We start from the raw sequence: 19,956 nt of genomic DNA on the forward strand, positions 1-19,956 counted from the left end.
GTTTCGGTTTTGGCAAGAAATTTCTGGAGAATTCTTGTAAAATTATGGAAACATTTTGCTATGAAATCACGGCCGAAATCTAAACAAGATTCTTCGCCACTGGTTTTTCTTTTTATTTTGTCCTTTTTTTAGAAATACCTTAAAGGAAACTCTTGGTTCTTCCCCACTGAAGTTGATTTTTGTCAATTTGTCTTTGTTTTTTATCTGAAAAGTTTCTTGTTTCACCTATTTCGACTGAAATTTATTTAAATTCCACAATTTTGGGAGAAATCTTGTATTTCTTCGAATCCAAATGGATCTCGTATAGGTAGCAGGCGAAATTGGAATATTTCGGCCGAAATGGTCAAAATTTAAAACCATGGAATTGTCATCATGATCCAAGGTTTCTTTGACAACTGGAGCGATCAAAGAGGGCTTAGCGCAACTATGGGCACTAAGGGAAGGCTTCTCAGGCGCGTATCTTGGGCACCCCGACATATTTATTCTTCTTCCAACATTATGACTTCTTTCGGTAATACTGGCTTCCAAGAAGATTTTATCCACGTATATCTTGCAAGAGAGCAAACTACCAACGGACCCTTCCACTTCTATAACATAGGCTAAAAGGTGCGAATGGAGAAAGCTTGATTGGGCCTTTAAAGGCGTCGCACCTACTTGTTGCGTCTCCCTTTTCCTCTTGAAGTGAAACTTCGCCAAAATCTATCTCCAGGAGTAAAGGCATCTATAAAAGAGGTGCTCCAAGTTTTCGAATGCACCCAACAAGGCATTGGCTTAAGGCTACATGAGATTTGGGTGAGCGGACTCAACTTTGTCTCGAGTCGACTCAGCTCTCATAGTTTTGGTCTGAGTCAAGTCATTTATGTTTTGCACCGCTTAAGATGGTTTGGATATATCTAACATAGGCCTTTGGATGATCCGTTGAGAAGAGGCGACTAATGCCAAATTGATGGAGTAAAAAGATGTAAGGACAGACCGAAAACAAGTTTGGTAAAAACAGTGAGGAAAGACTTGATAGCTAGGAACATAACATAGTGACCCTGGATAGGATAGAATGGAAGAAAATGATCCATGTAGAAGAACCCAGCTAGAACAGGATTAGAGCCGGATAGATTCATTTTCTTCGTTTGGTTGTACGAAAGCTCGGCAGCCATTGGAATTTAGTTTGGATTTGGCATGCCATTCCACGTTTGGTTGCCAAAATGCGTTGGACTCCCATTGATTCCCTTGGATTTCTTTCATGTAATAATTTCTTGTCTCTTTAATTTCCCCTTATTCCAAAAGCAAAGAACTATGGTTGAATTTTTTAGGGAATGGTGCTCTCTCTTCCCTCTCTCTCCTCTCTCTCTCCTCTCTCCCTATATTGATAATGACACCCCTACCTTTTCTCCTACTCTCCCATTATTTGCCGCGCAACCAAACACTACAACATAATTTTCCGAGGTAATTCTAGGCAAATAAAAATTCTTGTCTCCTCCCTTTGACTTCCTATTCCACTACTCTCCGAGCCACTGCAATCAACCAAACGTAGCTGACCCCAACTAGTTTGGGACAAAGGCTGAGTTGAGTTGAGTTGAGTTGTACTGTTTGGCTGTACGCCAAAGGAAAATTGCCAGCTGTGTACAATTTGGGCTGTTCAAGATTACGAAGGCTCTAATTGTAGAGTGGATGTCCTGTCACTTTGTTTTGGTCATTTCCACCCTTCTCTTTTATGTGGAAAATTTCAATTGGAGGTCTAATACTATTATAATATTCCTTTATTTTTAGAATTCTCAATGAGCAAGGGCTATCTAACGAACGGTTTGGATTTTTTTTTTATCACATAGGGTATCCCCACCCAATTTTAGGGCGGGACTATTCCCTATGGATGTGCGCAATCACTTGTAAACCACACGGATCAGGTTTACTATGGGGGATTCGAACTTGTGTCACTGGAGAGCATACCCATGACTTTAAGCCAAAGAGCCAAACCGGTTCGGGTTAATCGGAGTTGGGACCTATTATGGTGTATTAGGGGCACCACATTGTCGAACAATGAGATCGGTCCTTGTAGAGGCATTTGTCCGAAGAAGTATATTTCCTAGATTCGAGGGGAGAGCGGCAATGTATGAAAATACCCTTCCTTTTTTAGTTTATTTAAGACTACTGTTGATGGGCATTCTTGTAATAATACTAAAGAACACCACTCAACCATGAAGGATTTGCTAGGCGATTTCTCAGAAAATCATTTTGCGGCCCATTTTCAAGAGAGAACAGCCACCTAGTAGCAGATTTTGTCTTATTTCTTTAATTCTTCTGAGCCTGAAAATGTCTCTCGAAAATTTTGTCTCTTACCTCGCTCAATCATATGCCCTACCTACATACAACGATAGTAGGACTCTAGCATCCCTCATAGAGATCAGAGGGTGGAGGGTTAGGATCATCCTATGGAGATTATCTACGGGAGACAACTTTTTTTACTTTATAGCCAACAAATGAACGGTTTAGATCATTCTTTGAAGTGGCCCCACAGAACTTTCTAAAAAAATACTAAAATTCACAGCAGGGATCAACTATCAAGGGTGATACTACTTCTATTCACTAACTCATCTTCTCTCCTATTATTGAAAGATCAATCAGTTACCAATAAGCTCTCACATAACATAGTCAATTAAAAAAAAGAAAAGACAAGTTGGTTCTGTGCAATTATAAAAACATGGGTTTGTGCTCATATCATTTCCCGTATTATTATTATTATTATTATTATTATGTTTTTTCCCTCTTTGACTAGGGCTGCAACTCGGGTCGGGCGGGTCGGGTTTTGGAGAACCCAACCCTACCCGAGAAATATCTCGGGTCGGGTCGGGTCGGGTTTTTTCACGTTGACGCAATTTTTTAAGAAAAATTCTTATTTGGCAAGGCAACTCAACTCATAGAAGCAGAAATTACACTCACATTACACTTGAATCAAACAATGATGTAATTACACTCACATTACACTTGAATCAAACAATGCTGTAATCAAACAATGTTGTAATTACAATCAAACAATGCTGAATCAAACACTTGAATCAACTCAACTCATAGAAGCAGAAATTACACTCACATACAGTGGGTGCGTGGCTTTTCACTTTTAACTTTTAACTAATAATAGAAAAAAATGTACATACTATAACTTATGTAACTCAGGTCGGGTCGGGTCGGGTCGGGCCCCTTCAAACCCGGCTCTACCCGAGATTTATGCGGGCTTTTGAATGCTCAACCCGGCTCGACCCGAAACCCATGAAACCTGAACCCAACCCAGGCTATTTTCGGGTCGGGTCGATGCGGGTCGGGTAAAACCTGGCTCGAGTTGCAGCCCTATCTTTGACCGCTAAACCAGGCGTCTTTCAAAACTAAAACTTAGGCATTTTCAAATGTGAGGAAGCAGATAAGTTGTGCATGAAGTTATGGAGATGATAAAGCTATCGAGAAGGTGGAGAAGATCCCGCCATCCACAGAACCACCCCGACGATAAATTTTCCCTCCCTACTCGCGACGATTTTCAACCCATCGATACTCGAGGTCCTCTCTCTCTCTCTCTCTCTCTCTCTCTCTCTCTCTCTCTAAAACCCTAGAAATTAAGAAAAAGTTATCTCTTTGCTTTTCCTTCTCATCAGAAATTAAGTTCTTAGGGTTTGTCTTTTTTGGTTTTCTTTTTCTTGTTTACTACCTTTTGCTTGATTTTCATTTCCTTTGAAATAATAACAACCTTTCTTCTTCACCTTTTCATTTCCTTTAGAAAAATAAGAAGCATCTGTTTGATTTTTCCTCAATTCTGGAAATTCTACTAGATTTCCCAACTCAAGTATTTTATTCTATTTTTTCTTTTCTTTTTTCCCCCAATTAATTTGCATTTTCATTCTGTGTTAAATGAAAGATTTTTACACTAGGGTTTTGTGTTTCTTGATTTCATCTAACAACATTTTTTTTTCCCAGAACAAGACGAGTTGGTTCGGTCTTTTGAAGAAAGACATGCTCAGCAGAATTTTCTATGGAGGGTAATTTTAATCGCATGCAGGGGAGCATTTGGGTTCTGTTCATTCAATTTAATCCTGTTTTTTCTCTTCTGCTTTTGTAGGGTGTTTTTTCAGCTTTTCTTCTATGTTTTGCCTCATTTTTTGTCTTTTCCATCATTCAGCAAGCTTCATCTCCATGGGAACTGGTAAGAAACATTACTTTTTAGTGGTCCTTAGGCCAGGAATTCTTTTTCATGATAAATTAGTGTCTCCAAGTGGTGAGAGACGGGTAGGGCGAGTGGGAGAAGGAGAGAGATTTGAGAGGGCACAATTGAGATGAGGGTGAGAAGTGGCTAAAAATCAGGAAAAAGTTGATCATATTTTGAGTAGAGTTTTTTGTTTCCTGATTTTTATCCACTTCACCCGCCCTACCCCTCTCTCACCGCATGGAGACACTAGTTTATCATGAAAAAAAAAATTAAAAAAAATAAAATTCATGGTATCCAAATGTGCCCTTAGTGTTCCTTTCAAACTAATAGCTCTGTCTGTTGCATAACAATTGGTTACGGCAAAATGTTAACTGGTAGTTACCACTTCTTGAATATAGTTGGTTCCTCCCAATTATGTGAAGCACTTAAGGCTGCTGTATCTCTGGGATTCAACCAAGCCACTCACTGAGTTTCAAATGTATTTGGACTATCGAATAGAAGAGATGGCTACTTGCTTATCTCCCTAAGTATGCCTTTGAAAATTGAATTAAACTAAAGCCCCTCTACAGTGAATTTGAAGGATCAAAGAATCAAAATTGAACTTTGGTGTTTAACAACAGACATTATTGAGAAATATTGTAATACGATTAGTATCCTATCTTTGAGATTATAAGCAGATACAAGAAAGAGTGGCCCACGAACTATGATGCAGACATTGTAGATGGATGTAAAATTAAATATGCTGAATGGGGTATGCACTCAATTCTCTGCTTACATAGAATGTACCCAGAGTTTGAAATCAGTTTTCTTGAACTCTGCTGGCTCGAGCATGATGTTGGGGAAGACCAAGAACCACTTCAACTCTTTGTCAGGTAAAAAATTGATTTGTTCTCTGCATATGTTCCTCTGGTTGCACTGGTGTGCAGGATGGTTTTGTTTTCTGTATTAGAGTGCAGGCAGAAGCACAGACCACTGCTCTCATCCTCTTCTTATTTATGAAGAGTCTTCTTCTCTCTTCAGATGGACTCCAAGCTAAAGTGTAACCTTGGATATTTTAGGCTGGGTCTTATATAGAATGTGCATTGTGATGTGGCGCACTAAGCCCGAAAAAGTCACACAACCGACCCCACTCTTGGACTATGTTTAGTTCGGGTTCATACTAATCGAGGTTCAGGGAATCTTTGGCATGGGGCTGGTCGGTGACATGATCAGTGGTAAAACACCCACCAAAATCAAAAGATTTTAGGGCAGCTCAAAGCGATTCACCACGATGTGAGCGGAGGAATTTCAAATTGTGGCTCAAGCACCCTTACACCTATGTGCTTGCAGATGTATGCGCGTCGCAAAGCATACCGCTTGGAGCATGCCACTTTTGTGGAATATCAAAGCAAGAGTGGATGGCCGTGTTTAGATTATTAATAATCATATTGTTTAATGGACACAATTAGATCGAAATAGCTACTTGACAGTGTTTCTGCCTCTGTGTTATGACATGGGGTTATCAATAAATGTTACTCACATTTAATTAGATTGATTTCTTCTTTTCATAAATATTTATGCATATGATTACTCTTTTTAAGGGCTTCATATCTCATTTTCTCTTGGGCACAGCGCTATCATGCTTACTTCATGGATGATGTTGAGTCGTGGCTTGTCATTTCTGCAGGTTTGTCACTTTACTTATTTATGTTATTATGCATTCATTTTATTGCCTGATACTTTATATTGCTTTGGGTTGACAATGTTGATACTTGATAGCCTCTGTTATGTTTTTTGACGACATTGCCATTCAATTTTTTTTTCTTTCTTTGAAGACATTTCAAAATTTCCTGTTATTTAAATATTTACGTTGTTTTTAAGATAATCAAATTAAATATGTCATACAAACCCTATCTTTGTAATGTGCTTTTCATTTTTATTTTCTTCACTTCTGTGTAAATTTCCATGTTCACATGAACACAGGAACTATATTATTTTCTGTCATCAATTCTTTGGCTTGTTAGGTCATGTTAGAGCAGACAGAGACCTTGGTTTTGAAAGTTTTTTCTCCACTATTGTTCAGTGAGTATTATATGAATAATGACGATGTCAAATGTGTATAATTGAAAAAAAGGCCTGCCTAAGTTGGCACATAACAGCAGTCCCACCCATATTCCATCAGTTGTTTTGATAGCATATTTGTGAGCTCTATTGTATGGAGCGCATGAAAGGCCATTGTTTCACGGTCATGGGTGTTTGAATATATGACACCTCATATTAAATATAGCATTAATGCAATAGTGTCAAACTAACAAATTGCAAGGAAAACTACACTTTATTCCTCACACATTGAGATTAGCGAAATATTTTTTATGTCAGTTACAATTGGTGATTCTTTGAGAAGAGGATGAGTTTGCAGGTTGTTTATTTAGACAAGAAGGGTGAGCTCTGCCCCTCGTATTGTATAATGTTGCGCCTTCTTTTTTTCACTAATAAAATGTTAGTTATCAGAAATAAAAAATTGATAATTCCATAATGGCTTTGTCCCAATTCTTTCAAAAAAGAGGGCATCATGACATATAGGCTTTGCTTATACCTTATTTATTCATTCTTTTTGGTGGGCATTTCATTTTGCTCAATGGAATAGAGCATACCATTTTCTGTCCATTTTGGTGTTCTTTTTTCAGAAACTGCACCGCGACCGGTATTTTTTTAAATAGTTGTAAAATTCAAAGACTAAAACATTTAGAAAATATAAGAAACTATTACATCAACTAAGTTTAACAAAAAGACACATTTTACTCAAAACATCTACCATAGTGATGCGGAGTAAGCATAGCGGAAGTGACTCAGTTCAAATGGATTCGAGCTACCTTCAATTTCATTAGGCAATTCACATCAAGAACCGCAATTGAACAACGAAACTTGCGGTAAACAAACCAGAATTGTGATTCACGCTGAGATCTGTATAAATATGTTCTTGATCTTAACACATAAAGCAAGGAAATTATAATGGAAATGGCTGAACTGATATGTTCTTATAGCTAGAACTAGAAACCAGAACTTCAGGTGTTCGAGTTCAAGCAGAAATCTGCTGTGAACAGAACAGAAAAATGAGTGGACTGTTCACTGTTTTAGTTTCTCGTGCAGGTTTTGTGGTGAACAAGTAACAAACATTCAAATCTTGTTTCTTTAGAGACTGACTCAAGGATGTCGTGAATATAAAAAGTCTTCTTTGTTGTTTCTAGAGAAATTGAATTTCAGTTTGCAACAGCAATTGAGTCGCAACAGTGGTCTCGTGTAATGTTCCGAAAATTGTTGCCGATCCAGTCATATAAATTCAAGTGAGACTTGATCTTGTGGAACAAACAACTACTGTTTGTTAACTTCAGATCTGAGATTTCTAATGAACTAACACTCTTGTATCCAGGGTTAAGATGAAGAGGAACAATTCAATTTGGTGATGGAAGTGATTTGTTGTGGAAGGAAAACAAGAACAAAAAATGTGGAAAACAGATAGGTATGAACAGAAAACAAGTTTCTTGAACTAACTCAAGAAGAAATTGACAAGAAGGAAGAGAGAAAAGTTGAGGAATCTTACTTCAACATCCTCTAACTCTTCTAGACTCAACACTCCTCAAGAACACCAGGAAATTTTCCCAAAACTCTCCAATTTTACAAATCTGAATTCTGCTCTAAACCGGTGTTACAGGGTCGCTACCCCCTATCGACCTGTGATCTGGATTGCACGACCAGAAACACGGTTCTTTTGTGACTCTAATCGCTAAAAATTGAAATTTGGGTCGCACAACCCCAAAGATGGTTCATTTGTGACCTAGATCGCTAAAAATGGCGACCTATAGGAAATAAAGATGCATGGCAGCATTTGAGAGAGAGAGAGAGAGAGAGAGAGAGAGAGAGAGAGAGAGAGAGAGAGAGAGAGAGAGAGAGAGAGAGAGAGAGAGCATACCCAAAATGGAATAATTGTTTTCGCTCTTTGAGAGAGACATCAATAGAGCTTTTCCCTCCAACTGCTTGGTTTACAATTTATATGCGGATATCATGCTTCCTCTATTGCCTTATGCTCGTAAAAATTTGGCATTTTCCTTGGTCAAGCTCACCAAACTTGTTGGTTGATTATGATTTTGTATTCTTTCCTCATAAAGTTCACTTTATTTACATTTTACTAGTTTCCAATCCCCTTATGCCTCGTTTTGGATTTTGAGGATTTATTTTGAGTCCAAATCGCATAATATATAGAGTACTGAAGCAACCTGAATTAGCTCTCCAAATCAACCCACAACACCAAATAGTGAACCAACTAAGCCTACCTCATCGTACCGCGTACCCCCTACCCATTCCGTACCACTTTCCAAGTAACATTGCTCTAAACAACACCCCCTAGGTCCTATCTATAGACCTCTATGGAAGGTTCTAGAGCATGCCATTTGGCTGCCAGCTCGATTACGACTGTAATGCCAGCTGTATCCAGCTCATTGTTGATGATGTGGCAATGTGACAGTGTGATGCCACTAGTTGCTGATGTGGCACTTCTATCCATCAACTACAAGACGTGCAACTCACACAATTACATCCCTTTCACTTGTGCATGCTTACAACCACATACACAGTACACATGTATACACACTACGCACACTCATGTACACTTGTGAAATAATAACATGGATTCCACATCCAGCAATGAAGAGTTCTCTCCAAGTCATGCTCCCGCCAAGATATTCTGCACCAAGTCAAGTCTTCCTTGATTTCAACCGGTTCCACCTTCTTAGAGCCTTGGGGTGCTCTAAAGTCTTTGATAGTTCTTTATTTTGATCTGCTATGTCCAGATCCACATCCTATAGTCATTGAATTGGTTCTTGATTGGTCGAGTTTAGATCAAGTTTAATGCAAAATCTCAATAAAACTCATCATTCATTATACCAAATGTCGACTATAAATATTACAAACTTAAATCAAATTTGAAATTGTTAAAATTATTTCCCTTGGTGTAGAACATGATGGAGGAAGAAATTGGCAAGAAATCCTTGTATTCAAGTGGAACGCTTTGTTTGTGTTCATGTTCTGTTTTCCAAAAATTGAATGAAAAGTTTCGTCTTATTCCGTACGAAACGAAACGAAATTGATAGCCAAGTTATTCTGCTTCATGACACCACTTTTCTTGAATTTTTCCTGCAATTCTATTGAACTTTTAAAGTTAATTTTCTTTTGTTGTTGACAAAACTGTGTCTGAACGAAATTTTGCAGTTGATTTAGATTTTAAACTCTGAAACCATGTTCGTATGGTATGAGGAAGCTTCTCTTTTAAAGATAAACTTAGGTACAATGAACTATCCACTGCCGCAGAAAACATGATAATAGTCCAGGAGTGATTTCAGTTTCATAAAACACATCTCTTCATGGTTTCCCCTCTTTACCAGTAAGGATCCTGTATTGTGTTTGATGTACTCGGTTATGAGTACTTAACCTCATCGGCAGAGATTCACTCCTAATGACTTCCCATCAAACAGACTCAGTCCACCAAAACTTGCAACCCAATTCACCTTGGAATGGAGTTAGAAGACGCTCCACTCTTCCATCTTCTGTATCAGTGCCCACAATCCTGAACAAATAGTTCAATGTTCCACCCATATTTAATGGGCTTACATTTATATTTCCGATCCCCTTCTACTCAGATTTTCTAAATATCTCATCTGAGTGACAAGGCTGCTGACTTCTCTTGCTGCTAGCACTTTATATATATATATATATATATATATATATATATATAGCATTTCTTATTATTTTCTCGAAAAATAAAATAAAATGCCATTTGTTGTTCATCTCAAGTGATGTTGTCAATGTGTGAAGAAAATTTTCACCCAGAAGGCGGATGATACTAAGTTTGGTGTTTTCCATTCTTAACCTAAAAAAAGAAGATTTCGGTAAATCCACAATTTTGGTTGTTCCATTATGCTTGCTGATATTTTTGCTTACCTATTGTCGTACTTTTCAAGCATATTCATGATGGAGTTTAAGAATCACAACTCATTTTGAATATGTGCTATAAATAGAAGGTTTTTTACTGCTAGTGCAGGTACAGTCACTGTTTAAATTAGGCATGACACCCATATAATTTCATCCTATGTATAGGAAAATAAAAGCAAATCAAATAAGAAAAAAAAATAGCATGGTCCAAAATGTCTAAATTTATGGCTGTCAATGCCAATTTTCTTTTGCTAATTTCTACTTGAGGATGGCTGCAAAATAATGGTCGAGTGGTGACTTTTTTACCCTTTTGACTTTCGATCATCAAGTGAGGGTACTCATCCTAGAGGTTGAAATCAGTCATATTGTTTGGGAGTAGGCTTGTGTTACTTTTGCGAGTTGGAAAAGTGAATGCTGAGGATGAATCTAGTAAAAGTTTTGCCAATAAATAAGCAATTAAAGTGAATTATGAAAGTATTTAGTTTGGTGAAAAAGGCGTTTGTCTCACAACAGCTCAAATGAGTCACTTTTATCAGCAATTCTCTTAGTTGGTTGATTTTCTCATCTTCATTTGTTCACTTTATAGAAGAATAGGATAGAACCCACATGTGAAGGAGGGATGCTTTGGTTCCTCACCCCCCACACCACCACACACACACACACACACACACACACACACACACAACGAGAGAACTTCAGCTTATCTCTATTGACTCTTGGAACTCCCTGAACGTGACTGATTTGTCCCATAACTGTTTCACCCTTACCTCAAAAATTCATTGCTAGAGCTGAATGTTCCACATTAGTTGTTGAACCAACACCTGTAATGGTTTCTTTTCTGCTTGCTTCTCCTCTAATATAATTGTAGACCGATTGAAGAGGAGTTAACTCATCTTTTCCGAGTACTTAAACCCAATGGAGTTCTAGTTTTGTATTTAAGTTTGCAAGAAATTCAAGATCATATGATATTCCATTTTCACATTCTTCATGAAGTTTTTCTAAAGGATTCATTTAGCTGACCCCAACTAGTTTGGAACAAACGCTTTGTTGAGTTGAGTTATATGATATTCCATTTGTTTCTTTATGTCTTCGAGAGGAGTGCTAATGATCAAGTCCCTTCCACTTTTGCCTAAAAAGGCCAAGTATTCTTCTATTGACAAAGTTCCTTGCTGCATATTTATCCTTTTATGCAGTCAGTAGATATGTGATAAATCTGCCCATTGAGAGTAGATTCGGGCTACCATGTCCCAAACATCCTTCCCTGTCTTAAAAAAAGAAGGCTTCTATTAATACTAGGCCCCATCAATTAAGAGTCAAGCCATAACTATAAGATTCTCACTTTTGCTGTCATCGTGGAATGGGTCAACTTCTATAGGTTTTTCAACCTTTCCGATTATGTAACCAACTTCCCCCGACTATCAATAAATATCATAATGGATTATGTCCACTCGAAATAATTTTTTTTCTTAACCATTGTAATCATCAATCTTGGATGGGCAATTTGACTACTTCCTATGGGAGTGATTAACTTTGGTTAACTCTAGAGATAGTGCTTGGTCCATCTTCCATAGGTATCAACACAACATAATCTCACCCAAAGAAGGCATATAAAGCAAGAAATAAAGGATAAAACATTGCTCTCCATTAGCATCTTTGATTCTTGATAGAAGAAAAAAAACTATGGACATGATCTAGGGCTCTAATTTAGATTTGGATGAGACCCTCTCTGATATCATGTTATAAATCTATACATATAATAAAATAACAAAACAGGAAATCAGAAGTAGATGAGAAATGAGGATTATAGAAGATGAGATGAGAGATGCTCTAACTCTTCCAGTTCCTCATTAATTGTTCCCCATAGAAAAGTTGAGGAATCTTACTTCAAGATCCTCTAACTCTTCTAGACTCAACACTCCTCAAGAACACCAGGAAATTTTCCCAAAACTCTCCAACTTTACAAATCTGAATTCTGCTCTAAACCGGTGTTACAGGGGTCGCTACCCCCTATCGACCTGCGATCTGGATTGCACTACCCGAAACACGGTTCTTTTGTGACTCGAATCGCTAAAAATTGAAATTTGGGTTGCACAACCCCAAAGATGGTTCATTTGTGGCCTAGATCGCTAAAAATGGTGACCTGTAGGAAAGAAAGATGCATGGCAGCATTTGATGGAGAGAGAGAGAGAGAGAGAGAGAGAGAGAGAGAGAGAGAGAGAGAGAGAGAGAGAGAGAGAGAGAGAGAGCTTTTCCCTCCAACTGCTTGGTTTACAATTTATATGCGGATAACATGCTTCCGCTAGTAAAAATTTGGCATTTTCCTTGTTCAAGCTCACCAAACTTGTTGGTTGATTATGATTTTGTATTCTTTCCTCATAAAGTTCACTTTATTTACATTTTACTAGTTTCCAATCCCCTTATGCCCCGTTCATTTTGGATTTTGAGGATTTATTTTGAGTCCAAATCGCATAATATATAGAGTACCGAAGCAACCTGAATTAGCTCTCCAAATCAACCCACAACACCAAATAGTGAACCAACTAAGCCTACCTCATCGTACCGCGTACCCCCTACCCATTCCGTACCACTTTCCAAGTAACATTGCTCTAAACAACACCCCCTAGGTCCTATCTATAGACCTCTATGGAAGGTTCTAGAGCGTGCCATTTGGCTGGCAGCTTGATTACAACTGTAATGCCAGCTGTATCCAGCTTATTGTTGATGATGTGGCAATGTGACAGTGTGATGCCACTAGTTGCTGATGTGGCACTTCTATCCATCAACTACAAGACGTGCAACTCACACAATTACATCCCTTTCACTTGTGCATGCTTACAACCACATACACAGTACACATGTATACACACTACGCACACTCATGTATACTTGTGAAATAATAACATGGATTCCGCATCCAGCAATGAAGAGTTCTCTCCAAGTCATGCTCCCGCCAAGATATTCTGCACCAAGTCAAGTCTTCCTTGATTTCAACCGGTTCCACCTTCTTAGAGCCTTGGGGTGCTCTAGAGTCTTCGATAGTTCTTTATTTTGATCTGCTATGTCCAGATCCACATCCTATAGTCATAGAATTGGTTCTTGATTGGTCGAGTTTAGATCAAGTTTAATGTAAAATATCAATAAAACTCATCATTCATTATACCAAATGCCGACTATAAATATTACAAACTTAAATCAAATTTGAAATTGTTAAAATTATTTCCCTTGGTTTAGAACATGATGGACGAAGAAATTGGCAAGAAATCCTTGTATTCAAGCGGAATGCTTTGTTTGTGTTGATGTTCTGTTTTCCAAAAATTGAATGAAAAGTTTCGTCTTATTCCGTATGAAACGAAACAAAATTGATTGCCAAGTTATTCTGCTTCATACACCACTTTTCTTGAATTTTTCCTGCAATTCAATTGCACTTTTTAAGTTAAATATTTTTTTTTTTGACAAAACTGTGTCTGAACGCAATTTTGCAGTTGATTTAGATTTTAAACTCTAAAACCATGTTCGTATGGTATGAGGAAGCTTCTCTTTTAAAGATAAACTTAGGTACAATGAACTATCCACTGCTGCAGAAAACATGATAATAGCCCAGGAGTGATTTCCGTTTCATAAAACACATCTCTTCCTGGTTTCCCCTCTTTACCAGTAAGGATCCTGTATTGTGTTTGATGTACTCGGTTATGAGTACTTAACCTTGTTGGCAGAGATTCACTGCTAATGACTTCCCATCAAACAGACTCAGTCCACCAAAACTTGCAACACAATTCACCTTGGAATGGAGTCAGAAGACGCTCCACTCTTCCATCTTCTGTATCAGTGCCCACAATCCTGAACAAATAGTTCAATGTTCCACCCATATTTAATGGGCTTCCATTTATATTTCCGATCCCCTTCTACCCAGATTTTCTAAATATCTCATCTGAGTGACAAGGCTACTGACTTCTCTGGCTGCTAGCACTTTATATATATATATATATATATATATATATATATATATAGCATTTCTTATTATTTTCTCGAAAAATAAAATAAAATGCCATTTGTTGTTCATCTCCAGTGACGTTGTCAATATGTGAAGAAAATTTTCACCCAGAAGGCGGGTGATACTAAGTTTGGTGTTTTCCATTCTTAACCTAAAAAAAGAAGATTTCGGTAAACCCACAATTTTGATTGTTCCATTATGCTTGCTGATATTTTTGCTTAACCTATTGTCGTACTTTTAAAACATATTCATGATGGAGTTTAAGAATTACTACTCATTTTGAATATGTGCTATAAATAGAAGGTTTTTTACTACTAGTGCAGGTACAGTCACTGTTTAAATTAGGCATGACACCCATATAATTTCATCTTATATATAGGAAAATAAAAGCAAATCAAATAAGAAAAATAAATAGCATGGTCCAAAATGTCTAAATTTATGGCTGTCAATGCCAATTTTCTTTTGCTAATTTCTACTTGAGGATGGCTGCAAAATAATGGTCGAGTGGTGACTTTTTTACCCTTTTGACTTTCAATCAGCAAGTGACAGTACTCATCCTAGAGGTTGAAATCAGTCATATTGTTTGGGAGTAGGCTTGTGTTACTTTTGCGAGTTGGAAAAGTGAATGCTGAGGGTGAATCTAGTAAAAGTTTTGCCAATAATTAAGCAATTAAAGTGAATTATGAAAGTATTTAGTTTGATGAAAAAGGCGTTTGTCTCCCAACAGCTCAAATGAGTCATTTTTATCAGCAATTCTCATAATTGGTTGATTTTCTCGTCTTCATTTGTTCACTTTATAGAAGAATAGGATAGAGCCCACATATGAAGGAGGGATGCTTTGGTTCCTCCTCCTCCTCCCCTCCCCCCCCCCCCCCCCACCCCCCCACACCCACACCCACACACACACACAACGAGAGAACTTCAGCTTATCTCTATTGACTCTTGGAACTCCCTGAACGTGACTGATTTATCCTATAACTGTTTCAACCTTATTCTCAAAAATTCATTGCTAGAGCTGAATGTTCCACATTAGTTGTTGAACCAACACCTGTAATGGTCTCTTTCTGCTTGCTTTTTCTCTAATATATTCGTAGACCGATTGAAGAGGATTTAACTCATCTTTTCCGAGTACTTAAACCCTATGGAGTTCTAGTTTTGTATTTAAGTTTGCAAGAAATTCAAAGATCATATGATATTCCATTTTCACATTCTTCATGAAATTTTTCTAAAGGATTCATTTAGCTGACCCCAACTAGTTTGGGACAAAGGCTTTGTTGAGTTGAGTTATATGATATTCCATTTGTTTCTTTATGTCTTCGAGAGGAGGGCTAATGATCAAGTCCCTTCCACTTTTGCCTAAAAAGCCCAAGTATTCTTCTGTGGACAAAGTTCCTTGCTGCATATTTATCCTTTTATGCAGTCAGTCGATATGTGCTAAATCTGCCCATTGAGAGTAGATTCAGGCTACCATGTCCCAAACATCCTTCCCTGTCTTAGAAAAAGAAGGCTTCTATTAATACTAGGCCCCATCAATTAAGAGTCAAGCCATAACTATAAGATTATCGCTTTTGCTGTCATCGTGGAATGGGTCAACTTCTATAGGTTTTTCAACCTTTCTGATTTTGTAACCAACTTCCCCCGACTATCAATAAATATCATAATGGACTATGTCCACTCGAAATAATTTCTTTCTTAACCATTGTAATCATCAATATTGGATGGACAATTTGACTACTTCCTATGGGAGTGATTAACTTTGGCTAACTCCAGAGATAGTGCTTGGTCCGCCTTCCATAGGTATCAACATAACATAATCTCACCCAAAGAAGGCATATATAGCAAGAAATAAAGGATAAAACATTGCTCTCCATTAGCATCTTTGATTCTTGATAGAAGGAAAAAAAACTATGGACATGATCTAGGGCCCTAATTTAGATTTGGATCAGACCCTCTCTGATATCATGTTATAAATCTATACATATAATAAAATCGCAAAACAGGAAATCAGAAGTAGATGAGAAATGAGGATAATAGAGGATGAGATGAGAGATGCTAAGAAGAGGAAGAGAGGAAGAAGAGAGAAAAATTGAATGAGAGGGGAAGATGTTCGTGTGGTTGAAAGTTGAAACCCAATCCGCTAACTTTTTTATTTGAGTCAGTATCCCCACCATACGAAAACCCCCAAAGTGGGCCCTTCATAATAAGATCTCACTTAAAATGACTTAAACCCCAAAAGAATAAACCCAAAGATCCTCCTTTGTATGTGGGCCCTATCTTATTTTTCTACATTACCAAAGAGGATGTGGAAGATGTGGAGTCAAGAGAGGGAAATCAAATTGATTATGTTGATGAGTCTGACATTCATCCTTCCACGGTGCAAGGGTGTGAAAGTGGGATTACCATATGTAGAATAGTTTGTCTTTAGCTCATTAACAGCTCATATCTCACTTTCTCAACAAAAAAAAAACCGCTCATATCTCACCACTCACCAGTGATCTATGGAATTCCATCTCTTAGATCTCTCCCTCTCCCTCTCTCTCATCAAAAGAAAAAGAAGAAAAAAAGAAAAAGAAAAGGGAAATGGCTTACAACTACAGCCCAAGTGAAGAAGTGTGGGGGAATTAGATATATTGAGGCTGACCTGTTCAGTAATGCATTCCTTGCCAAGCATATATGGATGTTTAGAACTACTATTATAGCTTAGGAGAGATACAAGTGTTTTTTAAAAGGTTTCTTCCAATGTTCCTCCCAAAATTTCCATTTATGCCGTTCATGTTGATGTCTTTTGCAAGCAGAACCATCATATGGCTTGCCATTTATCAAGTTTCGGTGATTGTATTGTTCATTTCGCTGCCTGCTTTCTATCCGTGTCCAACCATGTACAAAATGTCATTAGGCCTGTGGGAACTGATATGTCAATCTAAAATTTTGACAGACTGGGTGGCGGTCTTAGCTTGTTTGATGGCAGTCAAGGGACTACTCTTTCACAAGTCGAAATTCCACAAGCAATGGATTTGGTATTCTTGCTATACTGGTCTTTTACTGGCGCTGTTCTGGTTATATCAAATGTTGAGGTAATTCCAGTCCTCACCTGTTATTTCTTCTGGATGTTTTGTGCATTTTTGAGGGGTTGCCACCACATGTTTCCATTATGTTGCATCTAATTCCTATGTAAATGATCGTTAAAAACCATCTGATGTTGATCGGGCTCGGTCACATATGCTTATCATCACCCGAAACCAATCAGGTAGTGCTGCCTGCATCTCACAACCCTCCTATCAAGATTGGACGGTTCCAAGTTTGTTTCTGCTTTAGAATTTTCTGTAGCAATTACAAATTACGGGGGTGCATTTGTCTTCTCAAATTGAAGTTTGCTTTAGAATTTTACTGTAACAATTGCAGTGGAGCATTTGTCTTCTGAAATTGGCTCTCTTCTTCTTACCCTCTCCCTGTCTTTACCTTTATTCCTCTTCTTTTTTTCGCTTTTTCTGTTTATTTAAGTTGCCGTTGACTTTGTCTGCTCCATATTCTAGGATGCCGAAATTCCGGTGGGACATTATATGGCTCCCATTTGGGCCTTTGAGGTCTCTCTCTCTCTCTCTCTCTCTCTCTCTCTCTCTCTCTCACACACACACACACACACACACACACACACACACACACACACAGTCATATTGTGCTCTGTTTATATTGAATTAGTTTCAAGCTTGGAATTTGAATTTGCAGTGGTGCTGGAATCTGCCTCTATGTGGACCATCTGCTTGCAGAGTCACTGCAAGAAGTTCGGAAGCTTCGTGCCTCTATGTATTCATATAAGGCCACTTGAATCTGTTCTGTATTGTAAAAATGTATAATTTTTGCTTCACCAATTATCTTGCCTATGGTTTTCTATTTTCTTTTTGGGTTTTGGATGGTCCCACGGAGGGTCCAATTTTGAATGGAGATGAATTCGATCTGGATCCAAGTAATCACAATGTTTTAACAAGAGTTTCAAAAAGTACTTTGGGTCTTATGGAAATTATTTTCGGCATACACTAGAGATCCTAGCTCTCCAGAGAGGGACCGTACATTACAAAAATGGCTATTGATCCGACGGTTAGGATCATCCTATGGAGATGATTTACCAGGTACAGCCTATTTTAAGTTGTGGCCCAACAAATGAACTGTCTGGATCATTCTATGAAGTGGGTCTCACAATTCTTTTTGAAAAAGGAAAATTGCCAATGGGGGACATCAAAATACGAGAATTGCCAGCGGGGACACACTTTTGAAAAATTGTTAGAGAGGGACTTAGTCTCTAAAAGGAGGTTATCAACCCTCTAAATGGGGCTATCAAACTCTCAAAAGAGGGTAATCAACCCCCTCTAACAATTTTTAGAAGTATGTCTCCGTTGGCAATTCTCGTATTTTGCCGAAGAGAAGACCCTCAAATACAATGAAGAAAATAAATGAAAAACACTCAGTGCCTCTTGATAGGCGGATTACAAAGTTGTAGCTCACAAAACTCTCCAAAGATAGAAAATGTAAGAAGCTTGATGGAGATCCTCTTGATAGAACGTGAAAATTAAGGTCAAAGAGGTTTATCATTTGATAGAAAGTTTTAGCTCAAAGGAAAATGGGATTTTATCTTTCAAAAATGTTCAAAAGCTTCTAGAGATAGGTTTTAATCATGTATATATAGTGTATTTAAAAATATGACCGTTTTGGATAAAACTGTAAATAACTGGCTTGAAAAAGTCAAGCAGAAAACACCCCAACGGCTAGTTTGCCCGACCGTCGGTGTCGACCGAGCCACCGCGGTCGTCCGCCCTTTTTTATTTTCAAATTTATTACCGTCGTGGTCGACCGATCCCAATGGCGGTCGCTCGGCAATAGCTATCGTTCGCTCAAATTTTAAGCTCAAAAATCTATCCGAGGTCGACCGACTCACGGCGGTTGCTCTACGAAGAGATGCATAGGGAAGGCCCCCTCTCACTTATTATCCTTAGGGTGTGTTTGGCGTACCGTTTGAAATATGGTTTAAAACGCCGTTTTACAAAACAGCATTTTGGTTCAAAACGGCGTTTTGCCAAACGGCATTTTCATGTTTGGTTGGCCAGATCAAAATGGCGTTTTAAATGGCAAACGGAGGTATTGTGTGTTTGGTTGCAAGTGCCCCAAAACGGAGTTTTAGTGGTAAAATGACCAAAAAGGGCATTGTTTGGTTGGCCTCAATATAACTCAACTACTCTCTCATTAGGCCCAATATTAAAAGGTCATTAGGATCTCCTTTAAACACTATTAAAATTAAACATCATTGCTAAAAAAATAAATGGCTATACCTTTGGGGTTCTTCTTCTCCTTCTTCTCAACAGCCGGATTTGACGGACGAGTGAAGGCGCTGAGGCAGTGAGGCGTGAGAGGGTTTGCAATTTTGCAAAGTAGATGACGAAAGTAAGAAACTAGGGTTTCTTTTAATTCTTTTGTCTTTAGAAAATCAAAATTAAAAGATCATATAATGATATTAGCAGCCCCTTGTTTTGAATTAAATATTAACAATTTAACAAATTTGTGTCCTCAAGAATGATATTAACACCCCCACTTTTTTGGTATTTGACGTAACGCATAAAATCGCGCGCATATACGTAAAAATGGGTTTTGGTGAGGGCAAACATGTAAAAACCCACAGCCCAAAAACTCCGTTTAAAACGGCGTTTTGCAAACGGACCTCCCGCCCTCCGTTTGCAAAACACCGTTTTGAGGGTTCAAAACGGTGTTTCAAACGGCGTTTCAAACGGTGGTTGCGCACCCAAACACTCCCAAACGGCCGTTTGGCCCC

General features: G+C 38.1%; 1 protein-coding gene across 2 annotated transcripts; it reads left to right on the plus strand.

The window, feature by feature from the left end:
- The first annotated feature begins 3,356 nt into the window (after positions 1–3,356).
- Positions 3,357–18,138, plus strand: LOC143846574 (histone-lysine N-methyltransferase). 2 transcript variants are annotated; one of them, XM_077355046.1, is made up of 7 exons: positions 3,359–3,540; positions 3,955–4,016; positions 4,097–4,180; positions 5,795–5,849; positions 17,074–17,212; positions 17,672–17,722; positions 17,865–18,138. In XM_077355046.1, the coding sequence occupies exons 1-7, from the start codon at positions 3,426–3,428 to the stop codon at positions 17,962–17,964; spliced, it is 606 nt and encodes a 201-aa protein (XP_077211161.1). In that variant the 5' UTR covers positions 3,359–3,425; the 3' UTR covers positions 17,965–18,138. The 2 variants fall into 2 exon arrangements, with proteins under 2 accessions (XP_077211162.1, XP_077211161.1); XM_077355047.1 differs by lacking the exon at positions 4,097–4,180 and having other exon boundaries at positions 3,357–3,540.
- The last annotated feature ends 1,818 nt before the right edge of the window (positions 18,139–19,956 follow it).

Source organism: Tasmannia lanceolata, unplaced genomic scaffold (assembly GCF_043159265.1).
Source record: "Tasmannia lanceolata isolate RefF3 unplaced genomic scaffold, GAP_Taslan_0.1 ptg000015l, whole genome shotgun sequence".
Taxonomy (NCBI): Eukaryota; Viridiplantae; Streptophyta; class Magnoliopsida; order Canellales; family Winteraceae; genus Tasmannia; species Tasmannia lanceolata.